General features: G+C 38.2%; 1 protein-coding gene across 1 annotated transcript in view; it reads left to right on the top strand.

The window, feature by feature from the left end:
• Window positions 1-11,306, top strand: part of twsg1a (twisted gastrulation BMP signaling modulator 1a) — an 83,577-nt gene extending 72,271 nt beyond the window's left edge. Inside the window, exons 4-5 of the mRNA XM_028803698.2 lie at window positions 837-1,106; window positions 10,743-11,306. Of these exons, the coding sequence (XP_028659531.1) occupies window positions 837-1,106; window positions 10,743-10,924 (452 nt within the window). The 3' untranslated portion in view covers window positions 10,925-11,306. The remainder of the gene's footprint in view (window positions 1-836; window positions 1,107-10,742) is intronic.
• Window positions 11,307-12,139: the final 833 nt, after the last annotated feature.

Here is a 12,139-nt window from a genome sequence, read left to right as displayed (position 1 = left end):
GAAAGTCCTTACAAAAAGGCTTTACCTTTACGACACAAATGCACCGTAACATTTACAGTTTCCTCCACAAGTTTTCCACTACTTTTTACCCTGTTTTATACTTGGGTTTTGTGGGTTGTGTTGAAGGAGGCTACTGACCCATTCAACATTGGCTCTTTTAACTCTATAATGTCATGCTGGCCTTGCAGAGCATCATGGAAGTCTTGGAGGAAATGGCAAATTTCCAACAAAATATTCAACAAGCAAAGTCACCGCCAATTACAACATATTAGCTGCATGAACACTTCATTGCATTTTGCAACTCAACATTATTCAGTAGTAAATAAACCTGGAAAAAGTCTCATGAATCCCATGTTTCCTAGCAGAAGTGTCACTTGTATATCCTCAGTGCAAACTGCATCAAGAAAACATCTGAAACAATTACAGTGCAGAGGCAGTCTATTCAGTTTCTGGCAACTGCTGTTCCCTGGCGGAGCACAACTTAATAGGGATTGCAGTTTAAAGCCAGTTATCTACAGTATATGTAGACATTAACTCGATTAAACCTGGATGATACCGTACTTTTTCACGAGTTTGAACAGTCCAAAAGTCCGGCTTCTTGTATGTTTTCATCATCAATGTCCACATTGCACAGATTTTGTCTTACACGCATCTACCCATCACGTAGCAAAGCATCTCAGGCTCCTTCCATCAACAAAGCTCTTCATTTTCTAAATATGTGGGCATTTTTGTAATTTACACAATGTTATACCATAAGAACCCAAAAGTGTTGGTGGTTTTGTGTGTTTTTATGTTTAGGCTTCTTTAATTTTGTTTTTCATTTTTATTCTGTTTAGGGATGTGCCATCCTAAAAATTATACTGACACTCCTCCAACATCCAAGAGCACAGTGGAGGATCTAAAAGATTCAGTCCCATCACTTTTCAAGGCATTAACTGAAGGAGATGAATCTCTGGCTAATTGGAGTATTGTGTCATTTCCTGTGTCAGAAGAGCGTTCTCACCATGAAAATCTGGTCTCATTTCTTGAAACACTAGAGGAGTCTCAGCACAAGGATGTTTCCCTGCCTGGTAACAGTATCCGCTCAGGTTATAACCCTGACAAGGGTAAGTGTGCAATGTATTATGGACATTAATAAACAAACTACAAGATAACCTAGGGCTGTGTACTCGTCAGGTTTAACTTCATTCAGGACTGAGTTGGTAGATGTGTGTCCCTGTCTGCTTGGCTGTAACTCAATTTTATGTTTTACTTTTTTACTTTTATTTTAGTTTTTAAGAAAAATAACAGGTTTGATGATGCAGAGCAAGACACTTTGCTCCTCTTTTGTGTTTTTTTCCCTCTTGTGTCTGATGCAAAGCTATGATACAGAAAGCCAAAGCATTAAAGAAAATAGAAATTGATAAATCAACAACTTTTAAAGGTAAAATAAGTGAATATATGTGGTAATTATAAGACTGCACCAACTTCAATGCAGTGCACAAGGTTTTTTTTTGTTTTTTTTTCCTTTTTTTAAGTAAACTTTGGCCTCATTGTTGAACTCTTGGCTCATAGATATTTTCCTTTCAAACAAGAATCTCATTAAATTGCTCCCCAGCTGAGACACTTCTGCTGCTTTCTGAGATCATAATGTGTTTGACTTGAACTTAAAACTCGGACTGTGACAACTGAATCTAATGTCTTGTAACATGAGATGACTCTCCTTAACTTCCACCATAATACTTTTGATTGATTGATTAAATAATGATATCAAAGGAAGAGTATTCTTGACTTAAGTATCTTCTTTGTGCATCAATGTCTGTTTAAAATATGAAATAAATAGTCTATAAAAACAGTTTTGCACAGTCCTAAAGAGCAGTTGCTCTTTATTCCAGAAACAGATGGACTGCCTAGAGCTTATTCATACCACATGTAGCAGGCCAAAAAGAGACATTCTGCTTTCCTGTTACTCCAAAGGCATACAGAATGCAGCCAGGTTTGAAGATAAGTAAAATATTAGAAAAAGAAATGCTTCAGCTTGCTTGTTTACCCATCAGCTCAACAAGCAGTGTAAGACAACAGTTCATTTCAGGGAGCGAGATGATCAAAAAGCTTCCCAGTTGCCACGCAGCTGATGTACCCTTTCAGTGATCCGTGACTTCTCAGTGAAGCACTCAGATTTCCACAGATGGGTTTTTTTTTGGTAAGAAATGATTACTAGAAACTGGGAAATAAAGAGCAAGAACAACTAAGCACAGTGGAGCATATTTATTGTTTTTTTCTTAATTCCTTATGAAATTATGAAATGCATTTTTTCCTCCTCAGCAGTAGAGATGGACATACTTCAAAATGTATATAAAAAAAGTTACTTTTTTTTGTGATCAGATTTTTTAATTGAATTATAAGAGCCAACATTTTAGAGATAAACATCAGCCATTTAAACAATAATTAAAATAAAACCCAGTGATTGTACACCCCACCCCTTCACACAGGGGTCTCCAACTGTGGTTAATTCACTTCCTTTCCCATCTTTTTAATTGACTTTGGTTTTTTTTAATACTCAGTCCTCTGAATTGCTTCATTTTTTCCTTCAAAAGCCAGTCATATGTTGGCTTGTTTTGTTTATCATTATTGTTTTGGCTGCTAATTAAAGAGACCCGAGTCGTTAAAATCAAGTCAAGTAAAATTAAGGCAAGAGACGTTAATTAGCAGCAAAAACTGGTTACTAAGAAAGGGTTAGAATGAAAACCTGCAGCCACAGTAGAAGTCCAGATTCAGAGTTTGAGACCCCTGCCTTAACACAACCCAATTACCCAGCCCTGCCACTGTCAAATTAAGAACAACAAAGCGCACAAGAGCCCAAGCGGACCTGCAAGTGAGGGAACAGTAGAGCAGCAACCCCATTAAGAAGAAGAAAAGCGAAGGATTAAGGATGTGGTCACAACCATATGGCATCTGTATTCAGACCACCTGGATCATATCAGACCATTTAGCAATGTCAAAGACAGAGGCTCCACCAATCACCGCCGTTGACCATTCCAAAATGATCAAATTAAAGAGAGTTTTTTAATTTTATTCCCCAGATGGAATTAGAAAAGGAATTGGGTAATTTCCAGTGTTGAGACAAGTTCAACTTTTGCAGAAATTGTTCCTAAAGCAAACCGCATCTGCTGGATAACAGACAAATAAGTGAGAAAAAGCGTAGAAGTGGAAAAATATGGGGAAGCAAAAGAATGTTAATCAAGAGAAACAAAATAAAAACATTAGACACCCTAGACCAGGGTGTCCAACTCCAGTCCTGGAGGACCACAGGGCTGCAGGTTTTCATTCTAGCCCTTTTCCTAATCAGTAACCAGTTTTTACTACTAATTAACTTCTTTTTCCATCATTTTAATGTTGAGGATTCAATCCTCTGAATTGATTCTTTTCCTTATTAAATGGCAGCCAAACAGAACAGAGGTATGAAATGAGTTAACAGATGACCAGATAAATTGGGGCTTCAAACTCTGTTTGATTCTTAATTAAACAAGTTATTTAATTTCATGGCTTATTGCTGCTCTCATTCAGTCACAGCAGGCATTTCCAGAACTTAGATTTTCTTGTTTTTTTTCCTAAGAACACAATCGAAATGTTGTGGTGACCTGAGCAGATCAACCTTATTGAGACCTTCACCTTTCTTTATTTTCAGATACTGTAGTTAGTTGGTCATGTGGTAGCTCATTTGATGTCTTATTATTGTGTGTCTGCTAATTAAGGAAAATGAAACACCCAAGGGGTGTTAGTCAAGTTAATTAAAACTAAGGTAAAAAGTTAATTGGCAGCAAAAACTGGCCACTAGTTAAGAAGATGGTTAGAATGAAAACTTGCAGCCACTGCGGCCCTCCAGGACTGGAGATGGACACCCCGCTAGACCTAAAACTGAACACAGAAAGGCAGTCCAAAACAAACACGTAAAAATACCTGGGGTGTACATGGAACAAAAGTGACATTTGGAGTTCATAGACTATCTCCAGGCATATCACTTAAGAGGAGTGGAATATAATTGACTAACAAATTTAATGCCATTTTTTTTTGATAGTTGTGATTCATTGATACCAGAGAGACATTTTTAAAAACTAAACACCATGAAATAGAAGTGGTAAAGATCTCGGTGTCTGCCAGGCTTGATTGATAATAAGCAATGGGGTGGCTTTTTAAGCATGGCCTAATTTTGATACTGGTGTTCGACAAGGGGAAAGAATAAGCGAGCAATTATACAAGGGAGAGGAAGGAAAGGTAGAAGAGAATGGATCCCCACAAGCTTTAAAGACAGATCTAAATTGCAAGTAAAAGCTCATTTATGACATGTAAAACGTGTTCCTTTACAGTGTGCTCAAGGCCTCCTCTCATTGTACCAGTCTTCACCGTGCCCATTTATAATTAACAGGCATTTTAGAAAACATACTATTTCTTTAGGGATGCTACTCACTTAATGTACTCTGGGTATATTTATGTACAGCTTTGGGTTTCAAGAGAACATCTCCAGTACACTATTGAGCAATATGAATGCTATACACTGCTATTTAATTTTCAAATATTAATTTCAACAGAATGACTTACACATGTTCCATATGCGCAAGTACTGTATATGATGCCTATCATAGCCATTACCTATCATGACACTGTACTGCACAGTGTAAAGTGGTATACAAGTTTTTCAGTTGACAAATTGTAAACGTCAGCAGTAAACATCCTGTTTTCCAGTCCATCCTGTACCTAAAACATTTGTTTTGTTATGGTCCTGATCATTTTTCATGATAGGCTTAGAACCCTTGTAACATATCAAGATGAAAAAAAAAAAAAAAACTTGACCACAGAATAATAGGTCTAGTTTGTCAAAACTGTTGCAGACATTTAAGTTAAATTTCTCAATATACTGTACATAAAACTGTAATTCAGGTATTCTTGAAAATGGACAGATGTGCTGTAATTTTCTCTGCAAACAGCTAACATTAATGTCTTGGGCACCAACTGACACATTAGGCATATTTGTAAACATGCATGCTGCATATCTTCAGAACCCTGGACGTAGTAGAAAAGCAGAGAATTTAAACAAAACTCAGTGGAATTGTGAACAATGCTGCACATCCTCTCTCTAACTCATTAACACTGTGGACTTTCAGCCAGTAAATCAGCTTACAGCAATGCGTCTGTATAATGTCTCACTGTGACTGCCAGAAATCAGAAGTTTTCTTTTTTTTTAATTTTCTTCCTTTTTGTCATTCTGGTGTATATATGTCTGTGTGTATGTATACAGTTAGGTCCATAAATATTTGGACAGAGACAACTTTTTTCTAATTTGGTTCTGTACATTACCACAATGAATTTTAAATGAAAAAACTCAAATGCAGTTAAAGTGCAGACTTTCAGCTTTAATTCAGTGGGGTGAACAAAACGATTGCATAAAAATGTGAGGCAACTAAAGCATTTTTTTAACACAATCCCTTCATTTCAGGGGCTCAAAAGTAATTGGACAAATTAAATAACTGGAAATAAAATGTTCATTTCTAATACTTTGTTGAAAACCCTTTGCTGGCAATGACAGCCTGAAGTTTTGAACTCATGGACATCACCAGATGTTGGGTTTCCTCCTTTTTAATGCTCTGCCAGGCCTTTACTGCAGCGGCTTTCAGTTGCTGTTTGTTTGTGGGCTTTTCTGTCTGAAGTTTAGTCTTCCAACAAGTGAAATGTATGCTCAATTGGGTTAAGATCAGGTGACTGACTTGGCCATTCAAGAATTTTCCACTTCTTTGCTTTAATAAACTCCTGGGTTGCTTTGGCTCTATGTTTTGGGTCATTGTCCATCTGTATCATGGAATGCCGCCCAATCAATTTGACTGCATTTAGCTGGATTTGAGCAGACAGTATGTCTCTGAACACCTCAGAATTCATTCGGCTGCTTCTGTCCTGTGTCACATCATCAATAAACACTAGTGTCCCAGTGCCACTGGCAGCCATGCACGCCATCACACTGCCTCAACCGTGTTTTACAGATGATGTGGTATGCTTTGGATAATGAGCTGTTCCACGCCTTCTCCATACTTTTTTCTTGCCATCATTCTGTTTTTCCAGAACTGTGCTGGCTTTTTTAGATGTTCTTTAGCAAAATCCAATCTAGCCTTTCTATTCTTGAGGCTTATGAGTGGCTTGCACCTTGCAGTGCACCCTCTGTATTTACTTTCATGCAGTCTTCTCTTTATGGTAGACTTGAATATCGATATGCCTACCCCCTGGAGAGTGTTGTTCTCTTGGTTGGCTGTTGTGAAGGGGTTTCTCTTCATCATGGAAATGATTCTGCGATCATCCACCACTGTTGTCTTCCGTGGATGTCCAGGTCTTTTTGTGTTGCCGAGTTCACCAGTGCTTGCTTTCTTTCTCAGGATGTACCAAACTGTAGATTTTGCCACTCGTAATATTGTAGCAATTTCTCAGATGGGTTTTTTCTGTTTTCGCAGCTTAAGGATGGCTTCTTTCACCTGTATGGAGAACTCCTTTGACCGCATGTTGTCTGTTCACAGCAAAATCTTCCACATGCAAGCACCACACCTCAAATCAACTCCAGGCCTTTTATCTGCTTAATTGATAATGACATAACGACGAACTTGCCCATACCTGCCCATGAAATAGCCTTTGAGTCAATTGTCCAATTACTTTTGAGCCCCTGAAATGAAGGGATTGTGTTAAAAAAAAATGCTTTAGTTGCCTCACATTTCTATGCAATCATTTTGTTCATCCCACTGAATTGAAGCTGAAAGTCTGCACTTCAACTGCATCTGAGTTGTTTCATTTAAAATTCATTGTGGTAATGTACAGAACCAAAATTAGAAAAAAGTTGTGTCTGTCCAAATATTTATGAACCTAACTGTATGTGTATGTGTGTGTGTGTGTGTGTATATATATATATATATATATATATATATATATGTGTATATATATATATATATATATATATATATATATATATATAATATAAAAAATCTTCTGGGAAGCAAAAGCAAGGCTACGATACGTGATCTTCTCGAGTGACATTTAAAAGACCCGCGAGACTTGCCACAGTGCGTCTCGCGGGGACCGTAAACATGACAGCGGCTGTACAGGGTTTAAAAAGATCGAAGGGCAGTGAGACAACGCGAGCAGCATTATACGTCCTGCAAGAAACAATTTAACCACGCCCGCGGCCAGAAATAAAGGAAAAAGGATTGTTTTTAATTACGTCACGCGAGACCAGGCAGTGAGCCATCATTTAAAAGGAGTCTACAGACCTCTAACCAAGCAGTTGTTGGATTGCTTGTGGCAGACAAGCATCATGTGCTCCCAGCTCTTAAAACAACAACATGCGACAAGCAGAAGAGACAGCTCGCAAGCAGCAGACAGACAGCAAATGATCCAAAGACATATCCTTAGCATGTATTCAGACGCCCTCCCCCTCCCCCTATTCACAACACGAGCAGCATTATACGTCTGGCAAGAAAGAGATGTAACCACGCACGTGGCCGAAAATAAAGGACAAGTATTGTTTTTACAAAAGTTTTTAAAGTAAAAGTGAAAATAATGCATATGTAACAATTCCCAAGAAAATAACAATCTTTTTAAATTGTAGATTGCCTCCCTAAGGTAAAATCATCCCTCATGACTGGGGACGTGGGAATGAGGGGTCCTTTAATCAGATTAGCGCTATTTCAGATGTGGAATGGCAAAATGGGGGAGGCAGTTTGATTAATGAGGTCTCCAAGTCTTAAAACAAATCCAAATCATATTATGTAATATCATCTAATGTGAAATTCTACTCCGTACTTCTAATACTGTATTGAGGATTTATTCTGTTCTGTGTATTGTACTGTATTGTATTGACCCCCTTCTTTTTGACACCCACTGCATGCCAAACCTATCTGGAAAGGGGTCTCTCTTTGAACTGCCTTTCCCAAGGTTTCTTCCATTTTTTCCCTCCAAGGTTTTTTTTTTTTTTTGGTTGTTTTTTCTGGTCTTAGAGGGTCGTGGCTGTGGGGCTGTCAAGAAGCAGGGCCTGTTAAAGCCCATTGCGGCACTTCTTGTGTGATTTTGGGCTATACAAAAATAAATTGTATTGTGTATCCGGTAAACCGAACACGGGGGTGGGCAAGCGAAGCGAGCCGGGGTCAGAGCCCCCTAGTGTGTGTGTGTATATGTATATATGTATGTATGTGTATATATATATATATATATATATATATATATGTATGTATGTGTGTATATATATATATATATATATATATATATATATATATATATATATATATATATATATATATATATATATATATATATGTATATATATATATGTATATATATATGTATGCACTGTGCCATGAAGCTCAAAATTGAGCTCAGGTGCATCCTGTTTCCCCTGATCATCCTTGAGATGTTTCTGCAGCTTAATTGGAGTCCACCTGTGGTAAATTCAGTTGATTGGACATGATTTGGAAAGGCACACACCTGTCTATATAAGGTTCCACAGTTGACAGTTCATGTCAGAGCACAAACCAAGGATTGTCTCGAGGCACAAATATGGGGAAGGTTACAGAAAAATTTCTGCTGCTTTGAAGGTCCCAATGAGCACAGTGGCCTCCATCATCTGTAAGTGGAAGAAGTTCGAAACCACCAGGATTCTTCCTAGAGCTGGCCGGCCATCTAGTCAGGGAGGTGACCAAGAACCCGATGGTCACTCTGTCAGAGCTCCAGAGGTCCTCTGTGGAGAGAGGTGAACCTTCCAGAAGGACAACCATCTCTGCAGCAATTCACCAATCAGGCCTGTATGGTAGAGTGGCCAGACGGAAGCCACTCCTTAGTAAAAGGCACATGGCAGCCCGCCTGGAGTTTGCCAAAAGGCACCTGAAGGACTCTCAGACCATGAGAAAGAAAATTCTCTGGTCTGATGAAACAAAGATTGAACACACACACACACACACACACAGTGAATCCGGAAAGTATTCATAGCACATCACTTTTTCAACATTTTGTTATGTTACAGGCTTATTCCAAAATGGATTAAATTCATTTTTTTCCTCCGAATTCTACACACAACACACCATGATGATGTGAAAAAAGTTTACTTGAGGTTTTTGCAAATTTATTAAAAATAAAAAAAACTGAGAAATCACATGTACATAAGTATTCACAGTTTTTTGCTCAATACTTTGTTGATGCACCTTTGGCAGCAATTACAGCCTCAAGTCTTTTTGAATATGATGCCACAAGCTTGGCACACCTATCCTTGGCCAGTTTCGCCCATTCCTCTTTGCAGCACCTCTCAAGCTCCATCAGGTTGGATGAGAAGCGTCGGTGCTGTATGTCTCAAAACTAAAAAAGAGCAGTATTGCATGTCATTAGTGTTGCACCTAAAAGCTTTATGGGTGAGAGGAATGTTAAGTTAGAAGATGACATAACAATCGGGTATGTTCAGATGCTTGGGTAACTGTTTTAAAATGTGAAGATTTTTAATTTTCATCAAATACAGAGAAATCAATTTTTTTGTTAATGTAATATTTTTGTAAAGTTGTATTCAAAAGTAACAGTGATAATGGAAAGTAACAACATATGTATGATAGTAGAGTACATAAAATTCATGTTTTGTAATGGCATTTAGTTAAAAATAGCTGGCCACCAGCTTTTGCAGACTACAGATTGCCACTTGTGTATTATAAAAATTGCATCAATTGGTACTCCATTGTTAGTTGTTGGCTGTGGAGAGTCTTTGGCTAATTGAAGCATGATATTTATTAAGCATAAAATATCCAAAAGAAGTACGCAGTGGAGTGTTAAAATCTGTGTCGAAGTCTGCCTCTGCACTTTCCAACAGCTGATGTGACAGCTTGTTTCCAGCTGTGTGAACACGCAACAATGCTAATATCTTAACTTGAACTTGGGATATGCTTTACCATCAAGAGCAGCTAGTAGTGGGATATGACAAACTTACTGACTGCAGATGGTTATGTCGACGTCAGACCATACAATTTTTGGCAATTGTGTGTTGACCTTCCAGTACAGTTGTGTGCTTGACCCCTTTTCTAATGGCATAATAACAGAGCTGTGCTGTACAAAAGGTTACCAGGCAGAACAGTTTCAGCCACAATCTCTGCCCCCACTTTTTTTTTTCCGGTACATAAAACACGACATTAGACAGAAACAAGCTTTTCTTATGTTTGTGAAGACCTCCTGTGTTCCATATTCCTTGTCGCTGCATTCTGTGCAATGTACTTCCAGATTAGAATTCATTCGTTTTTAGCTCTCATGCACACAGAGCTCACCCATATGACTAGAGACAACATCAAACTGGTTTTATTTACTGTGATTGAGTCGTGGACTAGTTAACCTGTCTAAAGATAAATTTGAAAGATTAAATGGATCTGTAATGAAGGTCACACAGAATGTTTGTATGTTTTAAGACCATTTTGAAAACACTTTGATTTAATTTGTACAGCATGTTGACCTTTATCAACATAAACTGATGTTTTCCAACAAATTCTCTTGTAGAATACTTAAAACTATCCACTGGCAACAAGGTGGTTTCAGACAGACATATGAAAGGGCAGGTGAACGTACTCCAGAATAGAGAGGAATGCAGGAATCATTGAGAAATGTTATGTATCTATGACCTGGTTCAAACATTTACTCTGCAAAGTCACATAAAGGACATGTTTTTGTTTTTTTTTCCTCCTATCTCATTTGGTGCCTTTTCTTTGTTGTAGATCGCATGTGCACTGTGGTTTACTTCGATGACTGCATGTCCATGCATCAGTGCAAAAAGTCCTGCCAGTCAATGGGGTCATCCAAATACAGATGGTTTCACAATGCCTGCTGTGAATGCATTGGACCAGAGTGCACTGATTATGGGAGCAAGTCTGTCAAGTGCGTGAACTGCATGGTGTGAACAGGACTGTTTACATGGTGGGGCTTCAGCAAAGGCTTCATCCACTCAATTTGTATGTGCGTATGTACAGTATATATATATAAAAAAGGGACTGATGCTGTTTTTGTAAGATTATTTTATAAAGAAGTTGTAAAATATTTGCCCTGTAACAGATAACTTTTGTAGTTTTTTATGGTGTATTTTTATAGTTTTTATAAGTTTGTAAAGTTGCATATTATAGCAGTTCAGAAACATCATCTGCTAAATCTTTCATTTTTAACAACACTACGTCAGAGAAAAGTTCACTGTTGAAATGTGTACTTCTACCTGCTTAACAGCCTTGATCTTAAACTGTAACTCATTTTAACACAACCCCAATTAAAAGCTCTTCTCATGTGTTTTATCTTACTTTTGCTCTACCTTTCTTTTTCTCTGTATATGAAAGGTTTAAGCCACGATTTATACATAAAACTTCCTTTAAACATTCTGAAATGAACAGGATTGTGGTAAGTTTTGTAGACTCTTTAGCGTTATGTTAACCCCCGGAAAAATAAGCCAAAAAATGTTGGAATTTTTTTCCACAAAAATAATAATGGTCTGTAATGGAAAGATGCTAATACCCCAAAGGTGTGCTTGTCAGGTTAATCTGCAGTTCTGATCTGGCCCAGTGGGAGTGTGCACATGAGTAGCCCTGATGTGGGCTGGCTCTCTGCTCAGCTAGGATGCAGAACGAACCCTAGTGACCACACAATGAATTGAATTAAATGCGTCTCAATATTTTAAGGGTGCAGCCACCTACCATTGCAAACATTTCAACATGTGTACCTTTTTAATATCTCGAGGGTATTGCCTAAGCCCGTATTTGTGGGAAGTTACAACAAAATGGTGTTATAGTTGCATAGTAGCACTGGTGCCACACACATGCAGAGCCATTGGTTCAAAACCTGCACCCTAGACTGGTGTCTCTGGTGGTCTGAATATTCTCTCCTTGTGACTGCTAAGGGTTTCCCCAGGGGCATAGCCCTGTAGTGTGTGTCCAAGTGGGCTCTGCTGCTTTATAGCTCCACACGTCTGGGTTGGAATCTGATCCCAGATATGATCTGTACTGGACTGATGTCTCATTCAGGATTTGTGCCCGATGTGGTCATGATTGCCTGTACTCCACCACCCTGGACTGTATAAACAGATTTGATAATGAATTGATGGGTGAACAGATTGAAAAACAATAGTAACTGA

This window comes from Erpetoichthys calabaricus, chromosome 6 (genome assembly GCF_900747795.2).
Source record: "Erpetoichthys calabaricus chromosome 6, fErpCal1.3, whole genome shotgun sequence".
In the NCBI taxonomy this organism is placed as follows: domain Eukaryota; kingdom Metazoa; phylum Chordata; class Cladistia; order Polypteriformes; family Polypteridae; genus Erpetoichthys; species Erpetoichthys calabaricus.
The sequence above is the reverse complement of the archived record's forward strand: the minus strand, read 5'-3'. Positions and strand labels throughout refer to the sequence as shown.